This window comes from Lactuca serriola, chromosome 5 (genome assembly GCF_051521515.1).
Source record: "Lactuca serriola cultivar US96UC23 chromosome 5, Lser_US96UC23_V15, whole genome shotgun sequence".
Taxonomy (NCBI): domain Eukaryota; kingdom Viridiplantae; phylum Streptophyta; class Magnoliopsida; order Asterales; family Asteraceae; genus Lactuca; species Lactuca serriola.
In genome coordinates this window covers 232,647,795-232,667,701 of record NC_136412.1, presented here as the reverse complement: position 1 = coordinate 232,667,701, position 19,907 = coordinate 232,647,795, and the positions used below count along the sequence as shown (strand labels likewise).

Here is a 19,907-nt window from a genome sequence, read left to right as displayed (position 1 = left end):
GTTTTCAACCCACAATAATATAATTATTATGTTCAATCAAACAATCAACCCAATTACCCATCCCCATTATCTTCTTTACTCTTTAAGGATTTAACCTAAGAGTCATCTATCCTGCATTCGTTTATTCCGAAGTCCCTTACTTCCAGGGTTATGGGACTGGCACTAAATCCATAGCTGCCAATGTTCGTTCATAAAGCACTAATTCCATAGCTGCTTTAGTCTATTCATCGGGTACTAAATCCATAGCTACCAGTCTTTATCTAATAGGTACTAAGTCCATAGCTACCAATGTTCAACAGGTACTAAGTCCATAGCTACCAATTCCTACAGGTACTAAATCCATAGCTACCAACGTCTAAAAGGTACTAAGTCCATAGCTACCGGTGTTTGTACCATAGGCACTAAGTCTGTAACTGCCAATGTATACTCACGTCATCTTCTATCTCTCATCATTCATCTACCCATCTCATACCCAACATTTTCGTATATATAAAATACGTATACAGTTTAAGTCCTTTAAAACATGTATAAAACGTTCAACCAGCATAGACAGCAAGTATTCAGATAATGTGCACACATAGCACGTAGTTTATATAAAATACTTCATATCTATGTGTAAGATGAAAGTAACTATGCACTCACTTGAGAAGGTGGTGACTCGGTACTCGGACAGCGCTTCGTTTACTTTAAAATAATTTCCTTCGACGAAACCTAGTATTATTACCACTAGATTTTAGTCTAATATTTACCGTGACTAATTATTAGTCTTATTATTATTATTATATAAGCGTTTAAACAATACTTTCCAACCACTATGTACAGACAGGGGCCAGACATAAAACACCGGAGGGCAGGACCATTTTGGCATATAGCACTTCTGAAATCCAACAACCCTATGCGGCCCTTTAAACCAGATTCCCCGTACCGCGAGTAGTTAAAAAGATATTATAACGACACTTATATAAGTCATAATAATAGCTCAAATATTTATTATAAATTTATAATAACAATACTAATTTTAAATATAAACTATATTTAAAATAGGGTAAGCATAACTTACTTACAAGGGGATTTTAGCTAGGAGTCGGGCTCTGCATGGGCAGAACTTCGTCGTTGAATCTTTCTAAGAAAGATTCGTGCAGCGCTTCAGCGCTCACCTTACTATACTAAAACTACAGAAAGAGAAGTCGAATCACGAGGGACCGAAATGCTCGGGGGATAAGGAGAGAAAGACTCTTGAATCAAGAGAATGGTGCAAGAAATATGAGAGCCCAAGCCTCTTATTTATAGTAATTGAATTTACAAAAACTACCCCCATAATTACTTAATGACCTTATAGTTATATAAACAACTAAACACCCCTTTATAATACTATTTTAAATAGATTTAAAGATATTTGTACTAAACTAATGTCGAAAGAACTCAACATTAGTCTTATAATGACCGCATCGTCGATACCTTTCTAATGATATATACATATGTATATATATGTGTACGTATATATGATTTATACTTTATTTTAATACGTAAATATGCTATTATAATTTGTAACTCGTTCATACGAACTCCGTTTTTGACGTTCTTTATATCCATGCGTAGGTGGAGACGCACTCTACAACTTTCGTTTAGACTCCTTCGGCTAATTTTGAATTTATTTTTAAAGTTATATTTTTAACAGGCGGGGACAGGATTGGTCCGTTATAATCTCATAACTTCTTCATCCGATGTCCATTTTCGTCTGTCTTTTTATTGTTACGCTACTAATAATGAGATCTTCAATTCTCGTTTAGGTTGTGTCGGCTAAAAATCGCTCGATCTAATATTCGAATTTCGGACTGTACACTGCTAATCCGAAACTTCGAAAAATCGTAACTTCTTCATACGAAGTCAGATTTGGGCGTTCTTTTTATCAAAGTTCTTAGTTTAACATATTCTACGACTTTCGTTTAGAGCGCTAAATCTAAATCTCGCTCTATCATAAATTTACTATTTACGCTTCCCGGCGCCGTGTCGGTTCTGACGCGAAACTTCGACGGGTCATAACTTCTTCGTTATAACTCGGATTTCGGCGTTCTTTATATGTACGGAAACCCTGTGACATCTTCTACAACTTGGTTAAGATTATTTATTCTAAATAATCTTTTTGTCGAAAAGTCGTTTTCGACCCCTATTGCCTCTAAATTGACTAGCCCGGATATGCGGGCGTTACAGTTGGCATACGTGGAATGTTGGATGAGGTTTTAGTGACCTACTCTGAGCGTAGGTTGTGCTACGTTGTGCATAGTTTCATTGGATCAAAACCCTAAATCTATGGTTGTAAGGCCTATTTAAAGGCTCTAACTCCTTGAGATCATCCTCATGCTCAACCTCCACTCTCCTAAAAAACCTCCTTGAAACGTTAGCCACCATTTGTGAGTTTTGAGGTTTTGGAGTGTTTTGTGTTCACTTTTGAAGGAACAGGAGTATTGTAAAACCAGTTAGGAGCTCAAATCAGTGTAGATCTGGAATTTTCATCCTCTCATCCATCTCAAAAAGGTATAAAGTTTCTATCTTGATTCATATTCATGTTAGATCTAGTTTGGTCTTCAGATTATAAGCTTTTGTCCCCATAATCTTGTTTTTTTTATTATAGGTTACTTCAAACCATGTGAGTTTCAATTTCTGATGTCTTTGAGTTGGAAGAATCATAAAAATGAGAGCTTGGGCACTCTCAGCCTTTCATGCATGAGTTCTTGATCAAAAAGATGACTTTATGGACTTTGGGTTTGGTTTTATGCTCCTTATAACTATGTAAGTGGATAAAGACAAAGACTTTATCCATTAAGATGTTCATTTAGATCAGATTTGAAAGATTGAGGAATTAACCATCTGTATAAAGAGCTTAATATATTTTTTGGGCATTAGGGGTGCTACGTTTAGCGTAGCCTTTTGTACGTTGAGCATAGATCAGTGTGTTACACTGAGCGTAGCACCAAAGCGTTGACTTTTTGACCAATTTTACTCTTGGCCAAATTATGATAGAATCGAGTGTTTAGCTAAGAACTAGTCTCGGTTTGGCATTAGGTAGCTTGTGTTAGTTGTTCTGTTGCTGAGGTTTACTATTGAGCTTTTGTTGTTTAGTTCAGGCGAGTTTTCTCACTATACTTTGTACTGTAGTATGTATCTGTGTGTGTAGGATGTTGATAATGTATTGATCTATGTATACTTGTGGATAGGATGTTGGTATGTTGTAGTAATCTGTTTGATTGGTAGATATGTTATTATTACCTGTATTGTTGGCTATTGTCTGTTTGGTTGGGTTGAGGCGGTCCTGCTTTGTGCTGTAAGCCAAGATACTCGGGCGTTCCAATGTACTGTAGGCCTTACAAGGCGGTCCAGTCAGATTGTAGGCCCAAGGGAGTAGTCCAGCTACTGTAAGCCTTGTGAGGCGGACCGATAGATTGTAGGCTCTATAGAGCGGTCTTGACATAGTGTAGGCCTTGCGAGGTGGTCAAGTCAGACTGTAGGCTCATGTGTGGATGTGTTGCATGTATATTGTTTTATGTGGTATTTTGGGGGACTCACTAAGCTTTAACTTATAGTCGTGGATTCAAATGCTTTAAAAGTACTCATTAGATTGCAAAGGCAAGACTATACACGCGCACATACATTCCTTATCAATGTTAACATGAAAATATCCCCTAGTAATGACAAGATTGTCTCATCAAAGTCATAATTTGCGTGTATAACCAACATACATTCCCTGTTGTTTATGAGGTCTAAATTTCTAATGCTTTAGAGGTTCAATTGGAACATTGAATAAGCCCGCAAGCATGCATAACTGCAAGATCGCATAAACACATGCATAGATGGGAAGTTTGATGCCATAACCAAAGTTCTCATAATTATTTTTATTAATTTAATAAATGCTTCAGCAAGACCATTTTGGGAATGAACATATGAAACAATGTGTTCAATATTAATTCCCATTGTCATGAAATAGTTATCAAATGTTTTTTATGTGAACTCCACAACATTATCAAATCTAATTGACTTTATCAGATAATGTAGATGATGAGCCTTCTCAATATTACGTTATATGTTAGGAGTTTAAAAAAATGTTGCATTTATTGTAAACAACGTAGCTACATATGACCATCGTGTCGATACATCAACCAATACCATGAAATATTTAAATGGTCTACATGTTGGTTGGGTAGGTCCACAAATATCCCCTTGAATTCTCTAAAGAAAATGAGAAGCCACTTTTGTAGGTTTTAGGTTAAGTGGTTTGAGATGTATCTTTCCAATCGAGTATGCTTGACATAGGATTTTACGTTTAATCACAAAATTTTTTCTTTCAAGAGGACTCCCATGAGATACGTTCATTGTTCGACACATCGTATTTTGACATGGGTGTCCAATCCGGTCATGTCATCACATGTAAGTGCCCTTATGAATGGGTGCTCAATGAATGATTAGATTGATTTCAATATTTTGGATCATGAAAACATACAAAAAAATTGACAAAAATATCAAATTCTCCAATATACGCTTTTGGCCGTATTGACTGGAAGTGGTGTAAAGGTATTCAATACATTTTCTCGAACAGTTTCAAGGTGAAACTTTTTTTCTCAGATATCCTTAAAACTCAAGAAGTTTCGACTTAAACTTGGAAAATATATGGCTTCGACTATGGTTAAAGCAGTATGTTGCTACGCCTCTTTCCCGATCGTCAGTGGTGGCCTTCATTGTGTATACTATGTATATGTAAAAAAGAATCATCAAGAGCTATATTGAGGTTGCCCCCTATTATTACTCTTTGATGCTTAAGTTAGATGTGAGATGCCTGTATTATATGTTGTATATCAATGATCTATTTTTTTTGATTAAGAGTTAGTCTACCTTTCTCTTTAATAATTCATTGCTTTTATAGGACCATGAGGAAGGTCTAGAGTGAACCCTTTACCCGGTCCCTGGAAAGATCTGAGTAAAACAATTTGTCCATTTGTACTCCTAATGGTTTGTTTATTGTGAGTATCTATACCTTGCATATTTTTTGGGATATGTTTGCTCGAGTTTATGGCCTTATGTATATTGCTATGTACCTGAGTTTTTACATCTTACCGGGTAAGGAATGCTTTGGATTGTTGCTTTTGGTTACTCGGGTTGGTATTTACAATGTTGCCATCCCGGGTACACCATTAAGTCCCCAGTCTAAAGGGTAAACATGGTGCGGATTTGTATCGTTTCTATTAAGATTGTTATTAGTAATTGTGTAACATCCATAAAATTCATGAAAATTTTAAACTTTTAAAACCATCCCACAAATCATCATTGTTTACAATTTAGTTTTCAAAACATGTTTAATATTAGAGTTTTCCCAAAATCATAAATCAAAACACAAGGAGGTGCACGATCATGCCTTCGTCTTCCAGCGATCATCTGAGGTACCTGAAACACAATCCAAAACTGTAAGCCCAAAGCTTAATGAGTTCCCCCAAAATACCAACACAACACATAATCATAACATTAACAACAAACATCATGCATACAGAGCCTCCAGTCTGACTGGAACGCCCCACCGACCTATAGTATACCTGGTACGCTCACGGAACCTACAACATGACTCTTGTAGGGAAGAATAAATGCACTTTAATCTTGTTGCTTACGTATCTGATGAGGTCAGGCCTTAAGACATTGTTATGGATAGGATCATATCTACTAATACCTTTTCATTGACTCCTGCTGAGCCCATCGGGTCACCCCCAAATCTTGTTGGGTTCGGGTTGGGGGTTTTTGGTTTGGACTATTTTCATTTTTGATAAGTGCCTCTTGAAAGTTGTTTTCCTAATCTAGTACCTGGTATTGAAGGGGATGACGAGCAATTTTATTCTCACTATGGGTTACGATCCGATACATTCTTCCGTTGAGTGTTTAAGTAGTGTGCTTGGCAAGCGTAAACATGTGTATTCAACGAGAAAATTTGATGATTTCCTACACGGGTTGGTGGATGAATCTTTGAGACCATTAAAGACCAATATAGTGGCCATCTCTCAAAGACTTGTTGGCTTGTCATTTGGTGGTTTGATTTTTGTTTTTATATATTCCAATGCTAATATACTTGTTAATTTCCCCTGACCGTATATGCTTATCACATGTTCTTGTGATTGTTGTGAAATGTTGAAAAAAGAGCTTAATGAAGCTCGTCGTGTTATTGATCAGGAAAGAAATGTTTTGTCTGTTGTTAATGGGAAGGAGTTAGGGTATGTGAAGGTTTGTTGTGTTTAAGGGATCGAGATTTGTTAGGTGAAGTGAATTTGAAAGCCTTGTCTCCGGGAAAACCATCTCGACCTTTCGAATAGCTTTGTACTTCAGATTATCATGCCTTTTGTGCTATAGTGATTACTTTTACCTGTCTCAAAGTTTCTTTTATTCGTGTCTTTACCGATTTCCTTTACTTTACTTATGGACGGTGTCTTCTTCCCGAATACAAATCCATTGTGTCTTTTTGGGAATATCTTCTAGCTCTGCGTTCGATCAAATTGATGTTTTAAGATTGTGGGACTATCTTTTTGGGAATGTCTTTAAGCTCCTTCTTCCCGGATACAAATAGTAAGATATTTGCTACAATAATTTTAAATGGTTAATAAAAACAAATAATAATAATAATAAACTATAAAAAGAGAAATGCTTTTAAAATCACTCTATGTAGGTCGGAAACCTTTTAGATTTTATTTGTAGCGCAAATCATAAAGATCAAATTTGATGTTTATTCTTTAAATTTTGTTCATGTAGTGATGTTATCATTTTTTATTTAACATCAAATGTTAGATTTAAAAATATATTAGATTTATTGTTTAAAACAAAAAGTCAAACGTTCATATAAAGTAATTTTTTTTGCTTACTTAAATATGTTTGACGATGAAGTTAGCAATTGCAATTTAATTGACAAAAAATTAAAAACAATAGTTACTAGGAAATGAACTTCATCGTCTATTAAAATACAACACTTTTAATTTTAATTGTCTTGAAAGATGCAATAGTTTCTTAAATTTGTCTTATCCGGAGATATTTTAGATATAAAAGAAATATTCTAGTTTATTTATTCATTATTCCTTTTTTCTATATAAAAACAATGTATTTTAGTGAATATACTTACTTTTTTGCACAATACATCACTTTAAACATGAACCGACCAATATTTATTTTTTTGTAGCTCTTGACTCATGAGTACCACTAGGATCGCATTTCTTTTGTTGCTTTTTTGCAACCATGAACCGACCAATATCTTTTCTATATCTGTACATCATTTAATGGTAGAAAAAATCACCAAATTATTTAATTATCAATTAAATTTAAAGGTGGTATAATGGGTGGTTCATAGGCTGTTCACTATTTAGATTAGGGGTGACAATTTATGACACGACACAATAAAAATACACGACATAAAACGAAATTGGGACGAAACTAAAATTTGAATTCATGTTCGTGTTAGCTGTAAAAAACACGATGTCGTGTCGTGTCGTGTTTAAAATTCGACACGATTTAACAGTTCTTTATCGTGTTTTTCGTGTTTGTCGTTTTATATTTCATAAAGTATTCATTAAATACACTAGTTTTTAGTATATGTTATATTTGTCGTGTCGCGTCGTGTTTGTTGTTTTTTAATTCGTTTGTTTTCGTGTTAGTTAAAAAAAACACGACATCGTGTCATGTCGTGTCCGTGTTACAAAACACCTTGTCGTGTCGTGTCGTATCAGACAGAAACACGGAACGATAGCACGATTTGTGACCCCTAATTTGGATAAAACCGAATTATCTAATTGGACTATTTAGTTCGGATATTCAGATTTTTGGATTGGGTTTCACCAAAACCGAATTATTATTTTGGATTTCGGATTGGTTTTGGTTTATAAAATAAGAACTGAATAGTCAAAAATAACCGAATAACAATTTATTATTTATTAATTTTTAATATATCTAAAATTATTTATTAATTTTATAAATTATTTCTTTTCAAAAAAGTTCAAAAAGGTTTCACCTAATAAAAAAATTAATATGCATTTTCTCTCAAAAGTGTTTTATCTATTAAATATTAAATTATAATATACCATCTTAATAGTTGTTTATAAATTATAAATTACAACTAAATAATTTGTTTTTGCTTCTTCTATAAAAATTGGATAATATTATAATTATATATTGTTTTAAAATGTTATGACTTTTGAAAACCGAATAATAAAAACCGATCTAACTGAATTGTAATTGGATTGGATCGGATCGAATTTGAATTTAGTTTGGATAATTCGGAGCCATATTTTGAAAACCGAAATCAATTTGGATATACTTAATTGGATCGGATCGAACCGATCCATCCAAACGAACACCCTTACTGGTTCGGGGAGGTTCATAAATGGTTTCGGATCAAGATGTTTTTGTATAAGTCAAAACATGTCAAGTAGGGTTGGTTTGACATGTAAATTTTTTTGTTAAATGTTTCATAGATAATTAATAAATATGATTAAAACTATAAAATCTACAGTAATAATACAATATATTGAATAATGCAATTATACCGTTGTCTACACCAAAAATACATTTCGACGACTTTCCATCCAATTTTTGTTTAGTTGAAAATTTTAGTTAAAATATGAAGTTATTCACAAAAATTCCATATATTTGAAAAACATATTTTGAGGCATGGTTGTAGAACTCGTTGCTCGGTACCTGCTCGACCGACTGGGGAGTAGCGAATACTCGGATTCGGTAATTCATGTTGAAATATTTTTAGGAAAATTATATATATCAAAATCATAAGTTAAAATCATAATTTGATTGAAATATATAATAAAATTAGATACATGTGAATACATAAAACTGAAATACACACAATTGTCTCACTTCGTGAATAAATACTAAAAATTTAAGATATATATATGTCGTAATAATCACATGTGTGTGTTAAATAATAAATCATTAAGTGTATTATACATATTAATCTTGAAATTCTTGATTTTTTCTCTCTTTTTATGGAAATTTTGACCCTTTGACCGAGTTTGACTGATTTGGCCGAGTTTGACTGAGTAGGCCCGAGTTAGAGAGATGTTGACCGAGTTTGACTGACTTTTTTACCGAGTTTGACTTAATCCAAGTTTTTTTGTTGAGTTCACATTACTCGCCTCGATAGAGGGCCGATTACTCGGCCGAGTAGACCGAGTTTTGCAACACTATTTTGAGGTAACCATGGTTTTATGATCCTTAATAAAATGACCATAAGGTCATTGAAACAGACATCACAAACCGCTTTGGTAAGACAAAAGATCTCACATGTCTCCACTTTTCAAAAGTTCATTTTCGTTGTCATTGTCTTTATGTGACGTCTCTTTCGCCGAAAAAAGTAGCGAATATCATCATTGTTTTATTGTGTGTGTGGATCTTCGGTTGATAAATATAAACACTATGCAACTAAGTAATCAATAAACCTTTGTGTTTTTTGAACAATAGTCGTAATTGTTACTTGAATACTAGGGGAATGTCGTTTTAGCATTTTAAGTTATTTTGTTTAGTTATTTGGATTCGATAAGTATAAAATGTCATTTCCTTGAATAAAATTGAAGTAGCTTAAACGGAATCAAAGCTAACATGAATTATGAAACTCTCACGAATTGTTCATGTAGGTCTGTGAGACTTCATGTCCATACGCTAACCATAAGAAAAAGGTTTAAATTATTTACATTAATGTTTTTGTAATTGTCTGAGCGAATGTGTAATTGTATTATCACATATGATTCGATAACATTGTCTAAAATATCATTTTATCCTCTGTTGACCATTAACTCGAAGGTGCAGGTTATAACTAGGATAAGGGATGTTTACTACTCCAACTCAAATGATGTTATTAAATTCATATGTCGGGTTATGGTTGGAGTTATGTAATACTAATTTGGACTCTCTAGTCATCTAAACAATGTTGATTTTAATGATCTATCATGAGAATGATGATTGTGCATTTCATTATCAAGTTAGAGGACACGATGTGTGTGTTGGACGTGATGAGTTTTATCTTATACCCAGTCTGTGGTTTGGTATTGTTACATGGGTGGGATGAGGATGATATTTATGATGCTTCTTCCATAAAAAAGTCCTACTAATCTCTTATATATTAAGGATTTACATGACTTATTTAAGAGTTCACGATTTTATGAAATTTCTAATGATAATGTTATCTGTGTATATATATTTTTTTTCATTTTGAAGCATGGTTTTATGGGGCATCAAGACAATTTGCTTATCAAACCATGAACAATTTTGTTTGCAGACGATTTAGATGCATGTAATAGGTATAATTTTCATATTTCATAATTTTTTTTTTTTTCCATTTGTATGTTTTGTTATAATGAATTCTTTTGTTATGTAGGATCCATAAGGATCATATTTATGGAAATATAAATACAATCATATCTAATCGATATTTGAGAGAGAGAGAGAGAGAGAGAGAGAGAGAGAGAGAGAGAGAGAGAGAGAGAGAGAGAGAGAGAGTTTCCTCGCGTAAATTATCCTTGTTGAGAATTTATGTTACTCAGACATAAGGATAAATTACTTAGCAAAGAAAATGATCACACAAGTTCGAACTAATCCATTCCTTACCATCTTTACCAATTTGCCAAAATTTCCACCAATAGAAGCACTATACTCTAAAAAAACTAACCACTCTCAATTAAAAAGGATGCACAATCCATTTGCTTTGAATATCATATTATGTATTTTTGAACATCATTTTTTTTGAATTTTTAGTTTTCTAATTTCATATTATGTATTTTTGAATTTAAATTAATAAAATTTAAGGTTTTTATTTAAGAATTGTTTCAAAAAGTAAAAATAAATAAATTAATAAACAATAATCCATGCCATGGTTACCATTCATAATGTGTGGCAAAAAAGTGAGGTCATAGTCATATTGAAGTAAAAAAAGTCTTTAAAATTTTACAATAGCCGGTTTCTAATTTCATGGTGTTATAATCTTTCATTTCATCCATTGCAGATTTGACCATTACCAAAGTAATGTTATTTAAATTAAGAAATTTGGTAAACTTATTATTCATGACTCACTAATCCAACGTAAATTACAAGTGATTAGAACGTAATAACACTGGATTTGACTACATTCATCCAAAGATTCTCAGTATCTTTATTTATTTTAGTACTCAAATGATCAAATCTAATTGGTCAAAAAGTGAATCGAATTGAATTGGCATCGTCACAAACAAGATTTTCAGTCAACCAATATTAAATTGGTTTTTGGTTCATGTTTTTATATAAACTAATCATGAATTAAGAAGATTAAGGTCCTCCAACAATGAATATTATTAAAATTGATTAATATTATGAAACTAATTTTTTAAACGTAAAGATAAAATAATCATTTAGTCTCATTTAAATGATGAATTCATTTTAAAAGAAATAGATCATATGCATATAAAAAATTTATCAGAAAATACATTATTAAGGTTGGTACCATATTATTAAGAGCAAAATTTTAAATTAAAAAAAAAAAATCTATATATGTGACCATTCATTAGTAGTTTAAGCCACATATGGCATCCAAGTTCAAAAAATATCAATTTATTCCATCCATTTTTATTTTGTGGGTCTCATTTTATTGATAAAGAAAGATGATACCCTTTCATGATCTCGTGATCCATTTGAAGATGGTTATATTAGTGGGTTCTATTGTCCCTATTATCAACCACTCCCCAAATTTCCTTCAATGAGAGTGACCCTATCACATCATGAAGTCAATTATACATGAAAAGTGTATACATGTGATTGATAGCCATGGTTTCTATACTTTTTTTCATATTAAATCACTAAGTCTAAAATGACCATTCGCTCAATCGTCCCATGATATGAAATTACATAACATATGTTTTATGTTTGACATTATATGACATGACATTACATAACAGTTGTTTTATGTTTGATATCACATGATATGACATTACATAACAATCGTTCTACGTTTGATACTGATCTCAACTGGACAAAAAATATAGATTTTTATCATACCAAAAAAACAAGACGATTACTCACATTATATCAAAATACATAAATCTCCATAGAAAAATAACAAAACCTAAGACTATTCCTATTCACAACCCAATCCAACCCAATTATATATTAAAAAACTAATTTCTCTCACTTCCATATCTACAACTCAATTAAACCCAATCTTTTACTCTTATTAGCAATCCAGCCCAATCTAATTCTATACTAAAAAAATATTTAAAAAAATTTATTAGTATTGGTATCATATCGTAGAGAAAAATTAATCATGTATTCCGATAATTTATTTATTTTACTCAAAATAAAAAACAATTACTAACAATATTAGTTTTAATTACAAAAGTAATTTATCTCCACCACTAAATAATATTATTAAAAAGAGTGAGCTTTGGTGATCTAGGGTTCTGTATGTGGCCTAGGTCACCAAATATCTTTTAGTTTTGATTTTTTTTTTTAAATTTATAGGTGATGAGTGGCTTACCCAAATCACCCCAATGGGGGTAAGAATATGATGATTTTTTATTATTTTATTTTATTTTTTTATGTTTGCCACATCAGATTTCCATTAACTTTATTTGATATTTGATATAAACGTATCTTTAAATATCCCCTCAAATGCTACAAATCTTTCCAAAAGCTTTTCACTTTTAAGTTATAACACATCAAATTTCCAGCATTTTTTGTATTTTAAAAAAAATCTTTTTTCAAAAAGTGAAAAAGTTGAGGCCTACGAACTGCTTAAGAGTAAATCAATAAATTACCAAAATAGTCTTTTGTTCCAATTGTACAAAAATCTTTACAAAAACCCACCATTCGAGATGCTCTTGTTACCACAACACAAAAGTTGTTCCCAATTGAGACAAGAAACTGATCTCCATGGATCATATTTTCCTCCATTTAACATAACTAAACCACATCAAGAAAACAAAAAAGAACACCAAAATATGCAGATAAATATATGATAAAATTACATGTTTATCATTTAAACCCTGTTGACAAAAATAAATGATCTTCATTGTTCACTACTTTAATAAAGCAAAGATACCCGAATACACAATTCATAGTGTGAGAAATAAAAAAGACCTATTCAAGATAACATCAACTATCAAAATCCAAAAGCAAATAATATAGTTGAAATTTTAATACATAAAACTAAACCGAATCATCAATAACATGTGTATAAAGCTTTAGTTGACCAAACCTGAGATATTTAGAAAAACACTTATACCCCCGAGATTTTTCCCGAAATACCCTTTTCTTCATCTTCATTTGAGTAATCACCATCATCATTATCATCCATTAACTTAGATGCTACTGGGTCCCGCTGTATTATAGATGGAGTATTAACTCCAGTTACAGATTGCTGATACAAAATACCTCCAGCAATTGTCACAAGCAAACAGAATAACCCAAAAGGACTTGCGTGTTTATCCCAAATCAAAACATTTATAGCCACTGTAAGAAACTTGTTTACAACACCAGTTACAGTGAATGCAGTTGCAGATATGGCTTTTCGACATGCAAATCCAAAGAAACTGATTAGAAGTCCAAAAACACATGATAATGAGACTGCTGTAAATGCTATGATTTCAAACAAATTCCCATGGTTTGATCCAACAGCAGCAAACACATCAGAGTATTCACCAGTCATGATCCAGAAGAATGGAGCCATCATGAGAGATAACAGGTTGTTGTAGTAAACAAATCCCCATGTGTTCAATCCAAGATTTGTAACCATGTGTTTGATGTAAACCATTTCGGTTGTGATTGTGATCAAGTAAGCAAATGCCCATGAATATGCAGTCAATGTGAATCCTGAATCTGTAGCGACATAGCCAACAGCACCACCCAAGATGATTAAAAGTGATAGAAATGTAAGTTTTGATGGAATTGGTTGCTTCCTAAAAGTGGTGTCGGCGATTGCTACCAAAAGGGGTGTTAAGGATCTGAAGACGATAAACGTGTCTACATTGGCATGACGCAATAAATTCGTGTTTGTGAAGATTGCGAGATAGAAAACGATAGCAGCGGGTAGGAATTTCTTAGCGGTTTCCCACACGAACGGATCGTGGCTCAAGAACCCTAATTTCCCCAAAACCCAAACTCCTAAAGCTGAAACTAGATACTGCAAAGCAGTCAATAGCCCTGGGTAATTAAACTTGGTGATTGCAAATTTGTTGATCACAGCTAATAAGCTTGAACATAAAGCGTACCCAATCACAAGACTGCTTGTTGCATAATGTTGCTTCGGTACAGCCATTGTGTGTCTGATATCTTCTAAAACGATTCCAATTTCAATGGAACTTTGTTACAAAGACTTGTAATCAAAAGAACAACTCAGATTGACATTAGGAGTTGGATAAAATCGGTTTGATCTGATGAAACTGAAGGGAATTGAGTGGTAGAACTAGGGCAAAATGTTAAGGAATGAAATGACGATCGGATCTAAAGGAATTGACAGTGAAAGATGCGAAATTGATTCAGTGCGTACCTTTGTTGATTGAATAATGTTAGGATTCGGGCATTCAGCAGAGAAGAGGGAAGATCCAGTGAAGGGCAGCTCGAAGCACAGTGATTGGGTTGATTTCGAGGTCTTGACAAGTAAATGAATGCCGTGTTTCATGGGATTAGTTGATGCATCATGTTATTTCCCTTGTCCTTGGACTAATCGTATTATTTTGGATTTTGATTTGAATGACTTAAACAACACTAAAATGATTAATTTTATTGAAACAACTGGTAATTTTTTTAAAAAACGAACAAAAGTTGTAAGATTGGGATCATCCCTTTAATCCTTTTAAATTTTATTAGATCGGAATCGAGATCTTAAAATCCTACAAAAAAAAAAAAATTGACATAAAAAGGTTATTGATTGACATAAAATAATGGTTGTTAAGATCCCGATCTTAATTTTAAGATCTTAATTTTAAGATCTTATAATTTAAAAACGATCTCGATCTCACGAAGATCTATATGAAGCAAGATCTATACTTTTTAGTGGGATCTAGGATTCCGACTATAATCTTAAGATCTTAACACAATCCGATCACTCATCTTTGGTTTTATTATATAGTTGAACCTAAAAAATCTATTTATTTAATCTTTAAATAACTCAAAAAATGTAACGATCATTTAGTAGTTAATGACATGATTAAATAGTTTAAAAGAGTATTAAAACTGATCACTTATCATACAATGGTAGGAACTCACAACCTTTATGTTAATTGTTTTAAATCTTTAACATGTTATTTGTATTAACTATAAAGAAGAAATCAGTAACAATTTTAACTTTTATATCTCAATTGGAAACCACAATTTTTCAAGCTCTAAAAAATGGCTTGAACAGTAAAATAAAAGAACACCTCTATTGTTGAGCTTGAACCGTTGAAAGGAGAAATTAATAACAATTTGAAGTTAAATCTCAAATTCTACCATCAATGAGCGTAAAACATAAAAGAAGAAAAAGAATTCTACGATTGTTGGTCATTTATGGTTGACAAAACAGTACAAAAATGAGGCAATTTTCGATCGACCTTTGGGTAAGGAGACTGGGTAAATGCGTAAATCGGAAAAGATAATAAAATCGGATTAAAATTTGGCAAATTTCAATGATTGATAGTATATATAAATGTGTGAATGCTTAAAATCAGTATAATAATGTTGCCCAAGGGCTCCATTTTCACTACTAGCATGCAATTAAGGAGGTTGGATCGTAAAATTGATCATAAGATGTTTTTATTTATTTATTTTTGTAATCTATAATTTTTTTTTTGTCTTGGACTAACTAAATGAACCTAATGAACTCTAAAAAAAACCAATTTTAAATTGTTTAATGTTAAATAATTTAGTGGGGATTTTTTTCTTCAAATTTTAAACTTTTATTACTAACTATAGATGATCAACGTGAGAAGCTTGATACAAGTTAATATCACGTTACCTTAAGGCACATAATAGAGCTAAAACATGGCTTCGAAACTCAGCAATTACTCGATCGTCACGTTTCTTTCCCGCCAGTTTTACCATCTAAGAATACATAACTTCTCAACTACCCAAAACTTCTTGATCCCCACCAACAAAACATGCATACATCTCCTGAAAAACTGCAAATCCATGAACCAATTGAAGCAAATCCAGACCCAAATTGTTGTTCTTGGTCTCGCTCAAAACGTAGACGCTATCAAGAAGCTCGTGGCTTTCTCGGCAGACCCATCGGTTGGAAACTTATTCTACGCTCAAAAAATCTTTGACAGAATCGAAACCCCTTCCTTGCTCGTTTACAATGTAATGATTAAAGCATACACAAAGAGCGCCCATTTCAGGAAAGCACTTCGTTTGTTTGATCAGATGAGGGTAGATGGATTATGGCCGGATAATTATACTTACCCGTTTGTGTTTAAATCAATCGGGCATCTACGAGAAGCTTCAACCGGTGAAAAGATTCATGGGTTTGTCGTCAAATCTGGGGATGAGTTTGATTGCTATGTATGTAACTCGGTTATGGATATGTACGGTGAGTTGGGCCGCATTGAGGATTCCCAGAAGGTGTTCGATAAAATGCCTGAAAGAGATTCAGTCTCATGGAATGTTTTGATTTCAGGGTATGTTAAGTGTAAGAAATTTGAGGAAGCTATCAACGTTTATCTACAAATGAGAGAAGAGAAAAGTGTAAAGCCTGAAGAGGCTACAATTGTAAGCACTCTTTCAGCTTGTATAGCCTTAAAAAATCTTGAACTTGGGAAGGAAATACACCATTATGTCACTCATGATATCGGGTTTACAACTAAAATTGGTAATGCATTAGTCGACATGTATTGCAAATGTGGATGTTTACATATAGCACGCCAGATTTTTAACAAGCTACCGAATAAAAATGTAATTTGTTGGACAAGTATGGTGTCTGGATATGTAAACTGTGGGAAATTAGATGATGCTAGACAATTATTTGATAATAGTCCAGTTAAAGATATTGTTCTATGGACATCAATGATAAATGGATACGTACAGTTTAATCATGTAGATGAAGCAATGTCCTTATTCCAACAAATGCAAACCTACAATATTAAGCCTGACAAATTCACAATGGTTGCTCTCCTAACAGGTTGTGCACAAGTTGGAGGTTTAAAACAAGGGAAATGGATTCATGAATATATGAAAGAACATAGAATAAGAATCGATGCTGTATGTGGAACAGCTCTTATTGATATGTATGCAAAATGTGGGTGTATAGAGAAATCTCTTGAGGTATTTCACGGGTTACATGAGAAAGATACAGCTTCATGGACATCAATTATATGTGCACTTTCCTTAAACGGAAAGTCCAGTTTAGCATTGAAGCTGTTCTCTGAGATGAATGAATTAGGGTTTAGGCCTGATGATATTACTTTCATCGGGGTTTTAAATGCGTGTAGCCATGGGAGATTGGTGGAGGAAGGGTGGAAGCATTTTGAATCGATGAAATCAGTGTATGAAATTGAACCAAAGATAGAACACTACGGGTGTTTAATTGATCTTTTAGGTCGAGCTGGGCTACTGAAAGAAGCAGAAAAGATAGTTAACAAAATCCCAAAGGAGAAAGATGAGATGTTAGTTCCAGTTTATAGTGCTTTGTTGAGTGCATGTAGATTATATGGTGATGTTGATTTGGGTGAAAATTTAGCTGATAGGTTAAGTGAATTTGAAGGTGGTGATTCGAGTATTCATACGCTTTTGGCTAACATTTATGCTTCTGTTGGGAGATGGGAAGATGTGAAGAAGGTAAGAAGGAAAATGAGAGGTGATGGAGTTAGAAAAGAGCCTGGGTGTAGTTCAATTGAGGTTAATGGAAATGTTTATGAGTTTCTTGCTGGAGATGCTTCTCATCCTGAAATGAATGATATTTATTTCAGTTTGAACACATTGTTTAAACAGTCATTTGTGTGTGAAAAATATGATGTGGAGTTGGTTAATTTGGTTTCAATGAATTCTTGACATGTTTTAATGTTAATTAATAGATAGTTTTTCATTGTAAATCACTGAATGAGGTATTATTTGTGTTGTTTTGATTTACTTATGATCTTCTTGAACATTGTTGAATTTATTTGTAAAAATCAGAGAATGTCAAATTAACTTGGTTCACCTAGTTACATGTTGATTAGTATGCATTTAAGGTTAACCCCTTTTTTTTATAAACTTTTGAGGTTCAAACATAAGTCAATATGTCTTTTGGTTTGTCTTCATAAATCATACATACTAAATCATATTGCTTGTACACATAAAAATAACTAACTAATTAAACACATGAAACAAGGAATCATCATTTGGCTTTCTTTAAGCAGTAGGAAAAATAGTTTTACATTCTAAAGCGTTTAACAGTATTGCATTAGTAATACAAAAATCTACAAAATCTCCATGAATGGTTTTGTGGTCCCTCACCTTGCTACAGTTAATGTTAAATGTTCATCAACTAAATTATGCTGCAGGGGCATAGTCGTAATCTCCATCGTCATCGTCCCCATCTCCTTCAAACCTGGCTGCTGATGTATAGTAGTAGTCACTGTCATTCTTCTTCATGTTAGCATGGCTTCTATCCCACCACCCTCTGATTGACTTTGTGACAGACGACATTTCCTTGATGAAAGTCTATGAAGAAATGTTGATGAGGTTTTGATTTTGAGTAGGAAAGAAACTGAGAAGCCGTGCATATTTATGAGCAAGAGAAGTAAACTGGGCATGTTTTTACATGGGTCTACCCACGAGAATAAGTGTGGAGTTATGATCAAATGGTGTGCTTCAAGTATCTGGGGGCACCTATTTGTAAAAATTTCAGCAGACATGTCAGAAGAAATGAGTTTGATGTGTGGCCCACAAGAGAAATTTTTTTAGAGTTTGATGGGCATCTTTTCTTTGAGAAGAGATGACAGAAAAGGGTGTTGCACTCATATTGACAGGAATCTATCAAAAAGTTGAAGTGTGGAGTCATTACCAACAGATGTGCATGACATTATAAGGTTGACATGTCATCCAGCCACATAAGAGTACTTTCAAGTGATACATCATCAGGGTGGATTCTCTGCAAAGTTGGGGAAGTAAGTGGAATCATGTTACTTAGAAAGTATATTTAGTCTTTAAGGTGGGGAAGTGGTGCCACACTTGCCATGGTCCACCTAGGCGCCACGTCAGATTTGCCACACTGTAGCCATAATTTGCCATTTACACCATGTGGGTTGCCACGTATGCAATGCTTATTTTTTATTTTTTATTTTTTTATTTTTTTATTTTTTTATATTTTTTTGTAAATGAATAATATTAAAAACATTTACATCACCTCACTCATTTTCTTTATTTCCATATAATGTGCAAGATATTTAAGTATATGCCAACGCTTTTTAAGAGCGTCAAACGCTCGTTCAACATCCTTTCTCGCTTTCTCTTGAGCTCTCTTAAACTTCAACGTTTCTTGTTCATTTGGATAAGACAGGGACTTCACAAAACAAGCGTGCTCCGGATAGATCCCATCCACAAGATAATACCCGAACCTATATGACGTTCCACGAACTTCAAAGGAAGAATCTGGTTGTCACACCACGCTAAAGTGGAAGCACGAGGTACAACAAGAAAATGTTCCATAGCATACGGTAAAAGATAACACCATCCATAGTATTTTAAAAGCATTAAAGTTTATAAAAGTTTTGAAACATTGTTTTAAGAAATTACTGTACAATAAAAATGAATACATGCACATTGCTTCTACAAGTGGTGTATCCCTAAGTGTCTTCTTACTGACGAGTTTCTGAAAAGCATGTTAAAATGAGAGGTCAACAACCAAAATAGTTGGTGAGTTCACAGGTTTGCGAAACTTAGGATATATAAATCCAAACTTTGTT

General features: G+C 33.2%; 2 protein-coding genes across 2 annotated transcripts; one reads left to right on the top strand and one right to left on the bottom strand.

Annotated features, from left to right (window-relative positions):
* Positions 1 to 13,037: 13,037 nt before the first annotated feature.
* Positions 13,038 to 14,700, bottom strand: GONST4 (golgi nucleotide sugar transporter 4). Its single transcript, XM_079001816.1, has one exon. The coding sequence runs from the start codon at positions 14,303 to 14,305 to the stop codon at positions 13,268 to 13,270; it is 1,038 nt and encodes a 345-aa protein (XP_078857942.1). The 5' UTR covers positions 14,306 to 14,700; the 3' UTR covers positions 13,038 to 13,267.
* A 1,258-nt stretch (positions 14,701 to 15,958) lies between these two features.
* LOC145053725 (Pentatricopeptide repeat (PPR-like) superfamily protein) lies at positions 15,959 to 18,090 on the top strand. Its single transcript, XM_079001815.1, has one exon. It carries the CDS (start codon positions 16,009 to 16,011, stop codon positions 18,010 to 18,012), a length of 2,004 nt encoding a protein of 667 aa, XP_078857941.1. The 5' UTR covers positions 15,959 to 16,008; the 3' UTR covers positions 18,013 to 18,090.
* The last annotated feature ends 1,817 nt before the right edge of the window (positions 18,091 to 19,907 follow it).

Excerpts from the sequence above, each read along its gene's own strand:
- LOC145053725 (XM_079001815.1), top strand. The coding sequence starts at position 16,009 with ATGGCTTCGAAACTCAGCAATTACTCGATCGTCACGTTTCTTTCCCGC.
- GONST4 (XM_079001816.1), bottom strand. The coding sequence starts at position 14,305 with ATGGCTGTACCGAAGCAACATTATGCAACAAGCAGTCTTGTGATTGGG.